The following is a 16617-nucleotide window of genomic DNA, read 5'->3' as shown; positions in this document are numbered from 1 at the left end:
GCATGTCTACCACCTATGCACACAGCCCATCAGTGTCAGTCAAGCAGAGAAGAGTTAATATGTTTGGCTCCTTCTTTTCTAGTTGAGAATGAGAGCCTAGTTGTAAGAATTCGAGCTGCGCTCTTTTAACTTTATGGTGAATTTTCCCTCCAACAGGTACCCCCTTGAAGAGTCCCTCTCTTGCAAAAAAGGTGAGTCAAGGCACACTGCTGCCTCGCTCAGCTGGCCCACGAACCGATTCCTGGAGCCCAGAAGCCAAACCTGAGGGCCCACCCATATTTCTGTCCATGAGTCATTTTGGCCACTCTACACAGACAACTGCAACAATGCTAATTTGAGAACAAATATAAAAATATGTGTTTCTTTCATTAACTATTCATCTAGGAAAAGAATAGAGCAACAAAATAAAAGAAGTGAGCTGCAGTTTTTCTTTTTAATTTTTTTTAATGTTTATTTTTGAAAGAGAGAGAGAGCACACGTATGTGTTGGGGAGGGGCAGAAAGAGTGAAGGAGACACAAAATCTGAAGCAGACTCCAGGCTCCTAGCTGTCAGCAGAGAGCCTGATGCGGGGCTCAAACTCACAAACCGTGAGATCATGACCTGAGCCCCATGAGCTGCAGTTTGAAGGATAGTTTACAACCTGCTCCACAATAAAGGGTCCCAGTTGGTTTAGGGGGAGCCTGTGACTTTAAGGAGACTGGAATCTTTCTTAGCTGGCGGCCCCTCAATCCCAGTGGATCAGAGCCTAGGATTCAAACTCCCCTCTTCCTTGTTCCATCACTAGGCTGAACCGGTGGCTGGGAATTTATTTCTGTTTTCCTGTCTCTCTCCCCCAGTGTTTTTCCTGGGGTGGTTGATACAGTGCTGCTGTGGCTTTTCTGATCATTGCTAAGCATTTGGCAAAAAAGAAAAAAAAAAAAAGATCTTTTAAAAACATGGTCTGGCAGCAACTGTTGGCTTTTTCCTTAATTGTTTAATTTAGCCATCCTGAAGTAAATGGAACTGGGTGTTTATTGTCACCACTGTTTCACAGGACCATGGATTCGAACAAAGTGTTCTTGGAAAGACAGGAAGTAATTACTATTTCAGCTGATCAGCTTCTGGTGTGCTTGCTCATCATCCACCACTATCTTCTCCAACAGGACCCCCTGATTTCTGACCCCGAACCCGCCCAGTACTTTGCCCCCGGTGTCCCAGGCCCCCTGTCAGACTTCATGGTGGCCGGCTCTGAGGACGAGGATCACCCAGGAAGTGGCTGCAGCATCTCTGAAGACGGTGGCCTGCCACCCAGCACCTCCAGTAAACAATGACTGTTTTCTGACTCGGGCCACATGGGTTTACGTATTATGATGCTTTAATGTGAACGGAGAACTGGAACCCAAGCCTCTGGTTGAGTAGAAGCCGTCTTTGTTCCCTGACTAAATTCAGAGTTTATTCTTAGAAAATGCAGCCCACCATTTAATGACGGGCCCCTCAGGTCTGCCGTAAAGGATCTGGACACCCGTTCTGCACCCAGGGTGTTGGAGGTGGCTAAACCAGCATTTAGATGCTATTTACATAACTTAGTCTTGAAATTTATGGCATGAAATCAGGTTAGCAACCTGATGGCCTTATGTTTTAGGGGAACCCTAGCCAAGATCCAGGTCCCTTCCCTCACTGGGCCCTAACTTCATTCTTTTTAGAAGGCAGTGAGTGAAAGATTCTGAACCCGTAAGAGAGATGTTATCAAACAGGTGTTTTTAAATCTCATTGATTACGCTTTCACTATAATATGAGATAATCCCATGTGAACCATACTGATTTCTCAGGCTTCTGCTGGTGTGGTTTGCTTTTTTTTTTTTTTTAATTTTTTTTTTAATGTTTATTTATTTTTGAGACAAAGAGAGACAGAGCATGAATGGGGGAGGGGCAGAGAGAGAGGGAGACACAGAATCTGAAGCAGGCTCCAGGCTCTGAGCTGTCAGCACAGAGCCCAAGGCGGGGCTCGAACTCACGGACTGGGAGTTTCACAGGACAAATAAACACTAAAAAAATTACCAAAAAATATATATTTTTTTAATGTTTATTCATTTTTGAGAGTGAGAGTGAGCATGAGTGGGGGAGGGGCAGAGAGAGAGGGAGACACAGAATCTGAAGCAGGCTCCAGGCTCTGAGCTGTTCACAAAGAGCCCGACATGGGGCTCAACTCACAAGCCGCGAGATCATGACCTTAGCCAAAGTCAGACGCTCAACCAACTGAGCCACCCAAGCACCTCTGCACTTTTTAATTTCTAATGTCTGAACAAGAACATCTCTGTCTTAGGACAGGCAGACTTGACCACTCTGGCTTTCATTTGAAGCAGCTGATGCACTTGCTCTAGTCTCTGATGGAAACATTTCAAGGTGGAAGCACGTGTAATTTTTCTTTCATTTAGCAAGATGCAAAGAGTTTGCTGAGCGAACAAGTTTTGCCCTATCCCTGGTTGGTTACAGACAATATAATATCAGGCTCCCTGTACCATGTTCTAGGAGCTTATGTGCCCCCCGTACCCAGCCCCCACTCCTTGCCCCTGAGGAAGGGCCTCCTGTGATGAAGGGGGGGCCTCACGGGATAAGGTCCTGGAGTGCAGGGCTTGCTGGTCTCTGGGCGTCCTCCCAAAAAGGAGCTCCCAGCAGCAGCATCTAGTGCGAACCCCAGCCATGTATCAGGCATCATGGGTGTTGATGAATTAAACATTTCTGTCTCTAGGCAGCATACATGTGCAAACCAAATCCAGAGATTGAAGTAAAAAAAAGAAAAAAATTTTAAACAAGAAAAGAGGCCAGTGGGAAAAGGAGAGAGGGACTCTGGCTGTCCACTCTGTGCAAATCCCAAGAAGCCCTATCATCTAAGCCTGGTCTTCAGTGGCCAGAGGACGAATAGGTGGCAGTTGTGAATGGGGGGGGGGGGTGCTCATGTATAATGAGGGGGGTTGAGTTGTAAAACGAGGCCAGATGGGAAACCCTGTCTCATTTAATGATTTCTTTCCCCCTCCCCACCAGCTCACAAGGAACCAGGAAAAGCCAGGGCCAACAGCCTCGTGTCTCTAGGAAGCCAGCGGGCCTCGGGGCTCTTCCACAAGCAGGTGACGGTTGCCAGACAAGCCAGTCTCCCTGGGAGCCCGCAGGTGCTCCGAAACCCTCTCGTCCGCCAGAGGAGGGTTGGCTGCTATGACACAGACGATGCCAGTGATGAAGAAGAGTTTGATGGCGAAGGGGATTGCGTTTCCCTCCCAGGGACCCTCTCTGGTCCCAGCAGGTCTCTGCCAGAGGACGACTGTAGGCAGGTCTTGATGACCTCTTCCAAGGTCATGAGTATCAACAACCAGGAGGAACATCCCCAGAAAACACTGGTCAGTAAGGCCTCCTCAGTGCCTCTCCTGGGCAGCTCGCTGGACTTAGAGGAGAGTGTCCCAGAGGGCACGGGGGACACTCCTTCCCATTCAGCCAACCTGCTGGCCTCGGTAGCGGCCCCCAAGGGTGGCCCTGGCCGCTCAGGGAAGAAGGAACTATCAGGATCTAAGAGTTCCCCCAAATTGGAATACAAAGCCGATACAGGCCCCCAGAATCTGATGCGCACAGATGTCTCCAGGTCCCCCCAGCAGAAGAATGACAACCTGGGGTCCAGGCACAAACCAGTGGCCAGAGTCAGCCCACACCACAAGAGGCCCGAGGCTGACACCAGGCCCAGCAACTCCGAGACTGAAAACCTAGCTGATGGAGCTGATGACCCATGTATCCAGGCCACTTCTGGCAGAGAGACCGGGACTGATTTTCATCCCGATGGAACCGTGGAGAAGGTAACTGGTTTCCTTTCAGTTACTTGGGATCTCAGTGACTTTTGTGTGAGTGAATACAGAGTGTGTTAGAAAGCAGAGGATATCCTGCCTGGAAGAGGGAGAATGGTTGGAGAAACAGACTGTAGCAGCTGGTGGGGGGAACATGCCCAGGTATTGAGTCATAGATCATTCCGCCAAAAGATGAAATCCCTCTCTTACCTGTACACGGGACCTATACACATGGTTGATGAGGGAAGGGCGGCACTAGGCTGGTGAAGAAGAACGCTGGGTCTGGTCCACTGGCTAGTTGGGTGACCATGGAGGCAAGTTGTTGAATCTTTGTGAGGCACGGTTGTCTGGACTACTGAGGAGAGATCGTGCCCTGATTCTGAGGAGACATTCTGCCCTGATTATCTCTCAGAGCCAGAGGGACCGTCACACAGGCTAACAGTGATTCTCTCCAGCTGGTGAGGTTCTGCACGATCCTTATTTTTTCAGACTTTTTACAGCAACTGTGTAATAATCAAAACTATTCGTACCCTTATTGTGAGAATCCCGTGAAAAATTGGGCAGGCATTCACTTAGAAACTTAACATGGCACCTGGGCGCCTGGCAGGCTCAGTCTGACTCTCCATCTTGGGGTTGTGAGTTCCAGCCCCATGTTGACGGTAAAGAAGACTGAAAAAGAAAATCTTAAAAAAAAAAAAAAAAGAAAAAGAAAACTTATAATGCACCACTTTAAATGCGAGTCAATATTATTTACGTTACAACTTGGTTACACATATGTTAGAATGGTCCAGATTGTCAAATTGCTTGATTTTCAAAAACATTTTTTTAATGTTTATTTTTGAGAGACAGAGACACAGAGTGCAGGCAGGGGAGGGCGGAGAGAGAGGGAGACACAGAATCTGAAGCAGGCTCCAGGCTCCGAGTGTCAGAGCCCAAGGCAGGGCTCAAACCCACAAACTGTAAGATCATGACCTGAGCCACAGTCAGATGCTCAAACAACTGAGCCACCCAGGCATCTCTCACATGGCTTGATTTTAGTCAGTATACCTCCACGTAAGCAAGGAGGAGTAAGAGAAACAAATGTTTGCGACCTCAACATAAATAGTTTCTCTCTGAGCTGATTGTAAGGCCACATCTATAAAGATACATGTTCAAGTGGTTTATACAAACATATGTGTAAACAGACCCAGAAAATATGAAGTCATAAAAACTATATTAGGCAGAAGGGATTTTTGTTAACCATATAGAAAAAGTAGAAACACATCTTTTTTCATCCTCCTAAAATATGTTACTACTTCCAACTAGCATATGTGTTTTAAAATGCAATGTTCGGCTGATGGGTTAACCCCTTCTTTTAAAAAGTATCAGCCAGTTTTGGATAACTATATAAATCAGGGGTTTTGTTCATAATTGTTTATAAAATAAGAGCTTTTGTCATTGTGAATGAGTATTCCCAATAAGAATTTTGAGAGGCATTTAAAACTTTTGCACAAAAGTTTAACTCTTCTCTTAAAAAAATTTATTTCAAAAATATGATTTCATCTATACATCAGAAAGAAAATAGAATGCATTGCCATTTATGGGGCACCTGGGTGGCTCAGTCAGTTAAGCACCCAAGTCTTGATTTCAGCTCAGGTCTTGATCTCGTGGTTCGTGGGATCGAGTCCCACCTCAGGCTGTGCACTTACAGCACGGAGCCTGCTTGGGAGTCTCTCTCCCTTTCTCTCTGCCCCTTGCCTGCTTGGTCACATGAACCCTCTCTCTCTCTCTCTCAAAATAAACAAAATTTACATTTGATCTTAGCCAAAAGGCCGAGAAGCAATAAATAAATAAACTTTAAAAAAAATGCATTGTCATTAAGTATTTACCCTCAAATATTGGAAGCTTAAAAAGAAAAAAACCTTCGGTAAGTAAGTTGTCTTGTGCTGTTTTTACTTAATACTTTTCAAGATGAGACGAATGTCACATAACATAAAATGAAACACTGTAGAATACAGTTCAGTGGCATTTGGTGCATTCAGAGTGCTGTTCAGTCACACCTCTAATGCCAAACCCCTTTCATTATTTTGTATTACATTTATGCCTTACTAATTCCAAACCTCTTTTGCTGTTTTCTATTACATTTATGCCTTACTGCTAAAGAGAAATAACTGACTCAAACCCTGTGCAGATTTCCCTCAGCAGATACTAAATGATTTTTATACAAGAGCCGCTGAAAGACGCTGTATCCATTTCACCTCTCTCCTCTGCTGCCACCTTTGGGCCACTTTGTGAAGACTCCTTAACTCTGAGAGTGAATTTCAAATCTGATTTAACTTCCTGGCGGGTTGGTTTTGCAATTGTTTTCTTTTCTTTTTTTTTTTTTACAGTAGGTTTTAGATAGAAGAAAGGAAGATGAAGTAATTGGCACTTGGCTAAAGTGAAATTTTGAAAGATTAAATGTCCGTTTCATTTGTCCAGATGAGTCCTGGCCCTAAGTACCAAACTGAGATGCTGACCTTACAGTTGTGGATATTACCATACTGTACACAGACAATAATACCTACATCTGTATAGCCTTTTGTGGGCTGTATGGTTTTTTTTTTTTTTACTAATTTACTCATCTTTTATTTAAATCTCTGTGAGTTAGACAGGGCAAGTCTTATCCCCAGTTTTTTCCCCATTTTTTTCTCCTGTGGTAAAATCCACCTTATGTGAAAATGTACAGTTCAGTGGTATTAATTTGTTAATAATGTTGTGCATTCATCACCACCACCTCCTGAACTCTTTTCATCTTGTGAAACAGAAACTCTGTACCTGTTATATAATAACTCTCCCACCAACCCCCAGAAACCACCACTCTGTCTTCTGTCTCTCTGATTTCTACTCCTCTCAATACCTTATAAAAGTGGAATCATACACTTTTGTCTTTTTGTGACTGGCTTATTTCACTTCACATAATGTCCTCAAGGTTCATCCCTGTTGTAGCCTGGATCAGAATCTCCTTTCTAAGACTGAGTAATATCCCATTTTCGGTATAATCCCCCATTTTGATTATCCAGTGATCTATCAACAGACACTTGAACTGCTTTCACATTTTAGCTATTGTGAATAGTGCTGCTATAAACATGGCAATACACATACCTCTTAGAGACCCTGCTTTCAGTTCTTCTGGGTGTACACCCAGAAGTCAGATATGTGGATCGTATGGTATTCCTGTGTTTATTTTTTTGAGAAACCTCCGTAGCCTTTTCCATAGCGGCTCAACCATTTCACATTCCCGCCAACAGTGCACAAGGTTCCGGTTTCTCCACATCCTCGCCAACACCTGTTATTTCTGCTTTTGATTATAGCCACCCTCATGGGTGTGGGGTGACATCTCAGTGTGATTCTGATCTGCAGTTCCCTGATCACCCACATTCCAAAGTTAGGAAAACTGAGGCTTAGGAAGAATGACAAGTCCTTATAATTTCTAGTGGATCTGACACCCAGAATCTGGATCTCGTGGCTCCTCATCCGGGGTTCTCTGAAATTCCCCAAACCAGCTCTTCTCTGTGTGTGAGGTCTTAGGGTACAGAAAACCTGAAAACTGACGACAGTGACTTGTGGTTGTCATTGTGCCAGGAATCTCTGGGGAAGCTAACCGTCGAGGATGGACGTGTCCCTTCCAACTGGGGGCCAGCCAGTGCCCCATGCCACCCAGATGCTGGCCACCGCACAGAGAACCTGCCGGAAGCTGCACCGGAGCAACCAAGGACAGGTAAGGTTATTTTGGTCTGGTTAAGCTTCGAGATGGGAAGGCAGAAGTTACCCTTACACAAATGTTACACGTGGAGAATTTTGGGAGGGGGTGGGGGGGCTTTTACACAGGTGAATGATATTTAAAAGCTCCTGCATTTAACAACTTTACTAAATCATTGTGCCTAAACTCCTAGTTTTAATTCCACATCAAATGCATCCATTTTCAGTCAGTTGACACTCTTTACCTATTTTGTGATGTGAACCTTAGTGAATAAGTCATGAGATGACACAGAGGGGTTCCTGCCCTTCAGAATCTCAGCACTCTGCTTACATGAGATCAGATGCACCGAGAGCTATCTTTTCCCTCACACATCCACAGAATGTAATATTTGAGCCGTGTGCTGAGGTCACAAGACACTCCTGGCCTGCATGGCTGATGCTGGCACTGGCGGGCCATCCTAAACACTTAATGAGTCCATCTCCACACACCTGTGGCCCCGCTCTAGCTCGGACACTGCACCGATGTCTTCCGCGTCCTCCTGTGCCTGCAACATCATTTGTAAGGCTGCTGGGCCTCCCTCCCCATTTTGTGCCATAACTGAGGCAACATTCTGCCCATTATTGGACATTTGGGGAGGTTTACAAGTGAAGGATTACTTTGAAACGTGACATCAAGGACTGCCTCTACGTCATTTAATCTCCCCCAAAACACTTTTAAGTTACACACTTTGCAATAAAGTCAAATTGCTAACAAAAACTTAAGGTTTGTTCAGCAAATGCATCTGAAACTGAAGAACGACTGTTAAATCCCTTCCTTTTGTCTCATTGTGACTTTTCCCCGAGTTGGTACCAGCAGAAGCAGGAAAGTCATTCTGAAGGGAGTTCAAAAAGGCAGAGCAGAAAGGACATGAGCCCGTGGATTCGAATCTTGGCATGTCCCTCCCCTTCCACGGGGTCTGGGGAGGTTGTGTATGCTCTCCACGCATGTCTTGATAGGCCGACCTTGCTGTTGCCAAGTGCTGTCTACACAGAGGCCATGCAGTCGGGGTTTATAGATAACAGGGTGGGGTGTGGAGCCACCTTCCCGGGTGACCCTGGCTATAAACTCTGGCCCTGGATCCATTGCTTAACCGCTCTGTGCCTCAGTTCCCTCCTGTTCCCAAGTAGATGGTGACAGGACCTACCTCACAGTCTTGGGAGGAAAATTAAGTGCATGAAAAACTCTTAGCACAGTACTAAGTCCTAATAACTAGTTCTTAATTGTTGACATAGGAACTTCAGGAGGGAAAAGGAATATGCAATTAAGATGATTTGTGTGGAAGGGGCGCCTGGGTGGCTCAGTCAGTTAACTGCCCAACTTTGGCTCAGGTCATAATCTCCCGGTTCGTGGGTTCGAGTCCCACACTGGGCTCTGTGCTGACAGCTCAGAGCCTGGAGCCTGCTTCAGATTCTGTGTCTCCCTCTCTCTCTGCCCCTCCCCTGTTCACACTCTGTCTCTCTCTCCTCTCTCTCTCTCTCAAAAGTATTTAAATTTTTTTTTAATTTTTAAGTAAAAAATTAAAACATTAATTAAAAAATTAAAAAAATGATTTGTGTGGGAGATGTGGAGTGAATATAACGTTTGGGGAGACCATCTTCTCAAAGCAGGTGCTTTGATTGTGACTCTTTCCCAGCAACCCATAGTTCCCAAGAAAATAGCAAATCTAATGTTATTATGTCCTTTCTCCCGATTATAAGATGCCATGTGCCAGAGGTGAACAGATTAGCCCGAGTGTGTGGGGGCCTCATGAGGAGGCCCCTCCAGAGCCCGTCTCATGAAAGGACTTCATTTCCCACCGTCGCCGGCACACATTGCCTTTCCCTGCGCCTCTGAGGTTTCATGCACTCTCTTCTCTGCTTTCATTCCATTTTCTTCTTCGCCTTCCTCCCGATCACTGTGTGGCCCGACTCTCCCCGCAGAACTCCCACCCCCCCCCCCCCGCCCCCAACCCCTTCTGTCAGAGCTTCCCAGATTATGTGGCCTTCCAGCTCTCCCAATCCTCTCAACGCGGTCAAGACACAACCAAGGTACAGTGCGGACTTGCCTCCTTCTGTGGCGTCCTGTGTTTCTTCCCAAATTAGCCTCCTCCCTCCTGTCCTGCGCTGAGCAGTAAGTCCCCAGAGGTCGTCACTTGACTGTTTTAGACTTTACAGCACACAACTCCCACCATAAGGCCAAACCCATGACCTAGAGCTAAACCAGAGACCCGAAGCCTCTGCAGATGAACACAAATCCGAGGGATCAAACAGAACAGCCTGACCCCTGAGGCCATTGCCATCAGAGCAGACGGTGTAAAGAAACCCAGGGGAAGGGCTTCTGGGGTCCCCATCCTTAAAAATAACCAAAAAGAGAGAAAAGGCAGAAACAAAGGGTTATTCTGCCAGCCAGTCTGAGTTATTTCGGAACGTCTAGAGCAGAGTGGTATTTGTTAGATGTGAGCGCTCTGTAATTTCAGAGGCAAAAACAGAACGACAAGGAGGCCTACATTTAGGCTGTGGGATGTCTTTCTGAAAAAAGACCAAAAATTTGAGAGTGTTTCATTTTCCTTTTTTTTTTCAATTGAGAGTTTTTCTCACATTTTCCCCTCTCTCTCCCTGCTTCCCCCCTTATCTCCACACAGGACTGGATAGCCCCCCAGACCTCATCCCTACCCCAGAGCAGAAGGGGGCAGCTCACCCTGAGCCCAGCAAGACCTCCATGGACACGGGGCCCTCAAGGCGGCCTGAGGACCGCGGAGAGCCAGTGTCACCCAGGGTGCCTGAGTCTGAGGACAGATGTCATGTGAGTCTCGCCCAGGAGAGCAGCGCCTCCCCAGGGAAGATGGCAGCGGCTCGTCGTGACTTCAGCAACCTTCCGGCAGCCCCAGAAGCCAACTTGCCCAGGAAGGCAGCTGCCCACAGGGGCGCGGGACCTGAGGCAGAGGCAGCGTCTGCAGCTAGTGGCGTCCTGTCCCCAGACCTCGTGTCCCAGGAGGAGAGACAGAGAAGTCCCGGTCACCACGGCAAGGCTCTGCAAGCAACAGGCGTCTTCGTGCCTGCAAACTCCCCAGGCTCTGCCCTGCCCGAGGGAACAGATTCTGTGTCTGAGAGGGCCCCGCAGGCCAGCCCCGCCCTGCTGTCACCCGCTGACCGGGCTGCAGGGGCGTGTGGGGGTGTCTCCGGGCACTGCTGCCCCAGGGAAAGCGGGGGCAGTCCTGTGACTGACATTGACACACTCATCAAGGAGCTGGATGCTTCTGAACCAAGATTTCAGTCTCCTCAGAAAGGGGACCGGTTGAGTCAAGTGGGATGTTCTCAGGGTCAACCTCCAGCAGGCACTGGAAGTGGAAGTTCCCACCATGCTGAGCCAGTCGTGGGGAACCAGACCCCCACCCTAAGGAGGGCCTGGGCTGCTGGTCAGCCCCCTCCCCCACAGTGGGCCTCCCAGCCTTCAGTTTTGGATTCCGTTAATCCTGACAAACATTTTACTGTGAACAAAAACTTTTTGAGCAACTACTCTAGAAATTTTAGCAGTTTTCACGAAGACAGCATGTCCCTGTCGGGCCTGGGTGACAGCACGGAGCCATCTCTCTCATCCATGTATGGTGATGCCGAGGACTCATCTTCTGACCCTGAATCGCTCGCCGAAGCCCCACGAGCTTCCACCAGGAACAACTGGTCACCCCCTCGTTCCCGCGGATCTTCTCACAGGGAAGACACTACAGAGTCTGAGGAGGAGCAAATTGAAATTTGTTCTACAAATGATTCCCCCAATCCACCTTCAACTACTGCTCACGCACCTGCCCAGGCCGCACCCTGCCCTGTGTTGGCCAAAGTTCTGCCCTTAAAGCACAGTGCTCTGAGTCAAGTGGTGGGAAATCCACGCGAGAGAGCATCCTTTGTGCCAGGAAACTCATGCCCTTCAATTCCAAACTCTTCCCAGCCATTTCCTCTCTTGGATATAAGCTCTCAGGAGCATGAACTTCATGCAGATGTAAGGATTTTACAGAATCCCAGACCCTCGTGTGAAGAAGAAACCATGGAGGCCACCAGTACTAGCTCATCTGTGGGGAACAGGCAGCCTCCTGAAGCCACCACGCATTTCCACAACCCTCCGGTCGCTCTCGGCAGTCTGAACACGGTAGATGGTTTAGAACATGACTTGCTGGGTGTCGAGACCCCAAATAAAAAACAAGAGACAAATGTCAATGCAACTGAAAATCGGTCCCCCTGTAGCGTGCATGTCCCTAAGAATGGAGAGTCTGTTTTGACAAATCTACATATCTCCGAAAGTCACGAGCTGGATGAGTTGCTACAGAAACCAAAAATGGTTTCCAGGAGGCCCATCATGGCCTGGTTTAAAGAAATAAATAAAAATAACCAAGGGACACATTCGCAGGGCAAAACTGAAAAGGAGCAACCCATGGCGCCCAGCAGAAGCCCTGACTCCAAAAGTCAGGTGTTGAGTTCCAGCCAGAATTCCAGAAAGGGGATTGCTATGCCTAATAGCTCCCCCCAGCTGAAAGTGAATCTGGAAAATAAAGACTCACCTAAAAAAAGTTCAGTGGAAACACTCTTAAGTAACTGTCAGAAACCCAAATCTGGTCCTAAGCTGAAGAGACTCAGCATCAAAAGCAAAAGCAAAGCCAGTTCCGAGGCCCCTGCAGCTCACATTGCCAAGGCTGGTGGGACAGACCCCAGGAAACCCCTCATTTCACCCCAGACCTCCCACAAAATGCTTTTGAAGGGAGCATCTAACCAGTTCCACATAGACCACGAGGAGCTTGACAAAAATGCCACGGCCACCCCCAGGTCCCCCCAGTGCGTGCTGGAGAGCAGGCCACCTGCTGCCCCGGGGTCACTGAAGCCGTCAGTTTCGGAAACGAGCATCACAGCGTTCATTTCGCCCCACGCCTCCCCCAGGACTCTCCCTGAGCAGGGTGCATGCGGTAGATCCTACGTGGCTTTCCACTCAGAACCCAACAGAGGCTGCCCAGCGGCCCCCAGATCTCCTAAGTGTGGGCCAGAGACCAGGGCTCCCCCTGTGGCCTCGGGGAACAGCGGGTCCACAGCCACAAACGGACAGGAGGCCCCACCTCCTGGGCAGAGGGAGCAGCGCACGGCCAGCCGAATGGATTTGGCACCAGAAGTAGCCCGATCGGGGGTGACTGATGACAAAGGAGGCAGAATAATTACTGGTGATCCCCTAGAAAGAACAAACCAGCTGAAAATAGTTGAAATTTCTTCTGAAAGAATGCCCAAGAATGCATGTGGTGACAAGCTAGCTGAAAGTGACAGATTAAGAGGGTTCTTGGCCCAGAGCAACTGTCAGGAGAAGAGTGAGATCAGGTTCTGTCACCAGTCAGAGGAGACGTCCTCAAGTCATCCGCCGTCACTCACATCTCGTGCGTCCCAGGTAGAGCAGGAAACCCAGCGATCTTTCAGTGCGGCAAAACTGGCTTCCTCCTCCTCCTCCCCACAACTGCCTACTAGAAAGGTGGATTCCTCCCAGGGGAAGTCAAGTCAGGTGTCAGGCTCCCTCGGGATGACCAAGAACGGCACGTCAGCGGGCCCAGTGCCAGATGACCATCCATATTTCACACCAAGGCCAGCGACCAGGACCTACTCCATGCCGGCCCAGTTTTCAAGCCATTTTGGACGGGAAGGGCATGCTCTACACAGCCCAGGTCGCTCTCACCGGGACAGCCAGATCCCTGCAACAAGTGGGGGGCTCCTCGAGGCCAAGGCAGCCAGAGGTGGTGGTCTTGGCCTGGCTAACGGACAGGGCGTGTACAGCGTCAAGCCCCTCCTGGAGACATCGAGGAACCTTCCAACAACAGACGAAGGGGATGTTCTTCCAGTGCGAGAGACGAGCTGCCTAGTCACAGACAAAATCAGAGTCACTAGAAGACATTACTACTCTGAGCAGAACTATGAATCTACCTCATTTTTCTCTGTGAAGCAGAGGATCAAGTCTTTTGAGAACCTAGCCCATTCTGACCGGCTGGTGGCCAGGTCTGGGGTGTCTCCTTTTTTGTCAGCGAGCTCCAAGCCTCCAATTGGGAGACGGTCATCTGGCAGCATTGCTTCCGGGAGCCTCAGCCACCCCAGTGACCCAGCAGCAAGGTCACTGAGACGCAGCCTGAGTTCCTGCAGTGAAAGCCAAAGTGAAGTCAGCACCCTGATCCCCCAGATGACCAAGTCCCCATCCAGCACAGCATTGACAGTCTCCCAGCAGAATCCAGCAGAGGCCAGTAACAAGGGCCCTGACTCAGACCCAAAGAAATCACTTAGTCCTTCTGGAATTCCCACCCCAACCATGACCCCAGCCTCTCCCGTCAAAAGGAACAAGTCCTCGGTGCGCCACACCCAGCCCTCTCCCTTATCCCGCTCTAAGCTCCAGGAACTGAGGGCCTTGAGCATGCCTGACCTTGACAAGCTCTGTAGTGAGGACTTCTCAGCAGGACCGACAGCCGTGCTCTTCAAAACCGAGCTGGAAATCACCCCCAGGAGGTCGCTTGGCTCTCCCGCGGGAGGCCTCAATGGGTCCACTGCCCTTTCATGCCCCATGAAGCGGGGGGACAGGGCCTGTCCAGGAGGAAGCAGCCCTAAAGCCAGTGAGCCTGGGGCACCCAGTTCAGCCCATCATGTGGGTGAAACCACCTGGGATCTGCCTTCTGGAAAAGGCTGGTCAGTTAAGTAAGTATCTGCCTCTCCCCTTTTATTCAGATAAACTGTATAAAAACTTTTTTTAATGTTTATTATTTATTTTTGAGAGAGAGAGAGAGAGAGAGAGACAGAGTACAGGAAGGGGAAGGTTAGAGAGAGGAAGACAAAGAATTCAAAGCAGGCTCCAGGCTCCAGGCTCTGAGCTGTCAGCACAGAGCCTGATGCGAGGCTCGAACCCATGAGCTGTGAGATCCTGACCTGAGCCGAAGTCGGATGCTTAACTGACTGAGCCACCCAGGCGCCCCTCAAATAAACTTTTTTAAAAATTATGAACTAGTTTTCAATTTTTGGAAAAGGTGCAAAGACTGGCAGAGTGCTCCCAAGCTCCTCACCCAGCTCTTCCTAATGGGAACATCTTCTGTAATCCTGGTCCAGATGTCAAAAGTCAGAAATTTAACACTAGAAGAACACAGTTAATCACAGACTTTATTCAGATTTCACGGGACACATTTCACTAACGTCGTTTTTCTCTGTCAGGATGCCACATTGCATTTAGCCCCCTTTGCTTTTTAATATCACTACTGGAAGAAGACCATGCCTGCAGAGAAACGGTTTCCAGAATGTCGCTCTGCAGGGCAGTCTTGATGGGACATGGCACTTTTGGCAAGAGCGCCATCAGAGAGATGAGGGTGGACAGGGAGGGCTGCACCTCAGGGGACAACAGTCTGAGCCTTCGAAGCCGACCCGAGTTAAGCGGAAAATTCCTAACATTTTAAAGAATATTTTTCAAACTGTCAGAAATGTTCTGCGGAGCTCCAGCACTGGTTCCCTAACATCCTGAGGTGATGGATCCCAGAAGCCACAGTAATTCCTGTGAATGACATTCCTGCCCAGCACTCAGGATTCTTCAAGCAGTTTGTATTGAGAGTTCTTATGACCAAAAGGGGCACCTTTTGAAGGGGCGCCTGGGTGGCTCGGTCAGTTGAGCGTCCAACTTCGGCTCAGGTCATGATCTCACAGTTCATGAGTTTGACCCCCACATCGGGTTTTGTGCTGACAGCTCAGAGCCTGGAGCCTGCTTCAGAGTCTGTGACTCCTTGCTCTCTCTGTCCATCCTTCACAGTGCGCTCTCGAGAAAAAAATAAACAAACATTAAAAAAATTATTTTTAAAAACAAAAGAGAGCATGAAAATCAGAAAACACCTGCAAGTTGGTAGAAAGAGCATTATTGTAAATACAACCTTATGAAAGGAGAAAATTGCCTTTTTCTTTCATATTTTTATATTAGTTTGGATCAACTTCTAGTCTCAGCAGGAGACCAGCAAAGATTACAGTCTGTTTTATCATCAGTGGGGTCAAAATCGACGGTCCCGGCTCTCATTCAGGAAGCGAAAGCACAATCAGAGGTGAGTGGAACCCAACCACACAGGGAGAGGAAGCCGGGGCAGTGCCGGGGTGGGGTCGTGCCCAGGTTCGGGGCAGGAGCTCTGGGAGCCAGGAAGAGCTCTGCTCTGAGCCCAAGCACAGAGCTGCCCAGCTGGGTCTGACCTCTCTCACAGTTGCAGCTTGCAGCTGGCTTCACAAGCTAGACCTTGACTTGAATTTCAGGTGCCAGATTGGCGCAGCCGCTGTGTTAATTCCCCAGTAGTGACTAGTTACCATCCTCCTCACCCCCCCTCGCTTGCAGTCTGTCAACAGAGGGTCCTCAAAACTGAACTAGGCATGTTGGAAACATGAGGGAATGCCCACAGCACATCTCTGCACTAGGTGGACGTTAACTACTTGTCAAGGGAGCCACCTGCTGGGGAAATGAGTTAGCGTGTGTGTAGCCCTACCCTGGCCCCCAGCATGAGAGCTTCTGAAGCCTGGGATTCAAGACAAGGTGGCTAACCGGTCATTAGAAATGCAGTCTTTTGGGGCACCTGGGTGGCTCAGTCAGTCGAGTGTCCAACTTCAGCTCAAGTCATGCTCTCACAGTTCATGAGTTTGAGCCCCGCATCTGGCTCTGTGCTGACAGTGGGCTCTGTGCTGACAGCTCGGATCCTGGAGATGCTTCAGATTCTGTGTCTCCCTCTCTCTCTGCCCCTCCCCCACTTGCACTCTGTCTGTCTCTGTCAAAAATAAACATTAAAAAAAAAAAGTCTTTTGGGGCGCCCGGGTGGCTCAGTCAGTTAAGCATTCAGCTTCGGCTCAGGTCATGATCTTCGCGGTCCATGAGTTCAAGCCCTGCATCAGGCTATGTGCTGATAGCTCAGAGCCTGGAGCCTGCTTCAGATTCTGTGTCTCCCTTTCTCTCTGTGCCCCTCCCCTGCTCATGCTCTGTCTCTCTCTCAAAAAAAAAAAAAAAAAAAAAATTTAAAAAATTAAAAAAAAAATGCAGTCTTTCAATAAATTGGATGTGAT

The 16617-nt window shown here is 48.5% G+C and overlaps 1 protein-coding gene across 5 annotated transcripts in view; it reads left to right on the top strand.

Moving 5' to 3' along the window:
- The window catches only part of PDZD2 (PDZ domain containing 2), a 233994-nt gene that overhangs the window by 205943 nt on the left and 11434 nt on the right, over positions 1-16617 (top strand). For all 5 annotated transcript variants that reach the window (XM_047863057.1, XM_047863061.1, XM_047863067.1 and 2 more), the window contains exons 15-20: positions 157-191; positions 1144-1300; positions 3023-3819; positions 7411-7546; positions 10188-14244; positions 15503-15620. In XM_047863057.1, the coding sequence (XP_047719013.1) occupies positions 157-191; positions 1144-1300; positions 3023-3819; positions 7411-7546; positions 10188-14244; positions 15503-15620 (5300 nt within the window). The remainder of the gene's footprint in view (positions 1-156; positions 192-1143; positions 1301-3022; positions 3820-7410; positions 7547-10187; positions 14245-15502; positions 15621-16617) is intronic.

The sequence above is a fragment of the Prionailurus viverrinus genome, chromosome A1 (assembly GCF_022837055.1).
Source record: "Prionailurus viverrinus isolate Anna chromosome A1, UM_Priviv_1.0, whole genome shotgun sequence".
NCBI lineage: Eukaryota > Metazoa > Chordata > Mammalia > Carnivora > Felidae > Prionailurus > Prionailurus viverrinus.
Note: the sequence above shows the minus strand (reverse complement) of the source record. Positions and strands in the feature narration are given on the sequence as shown.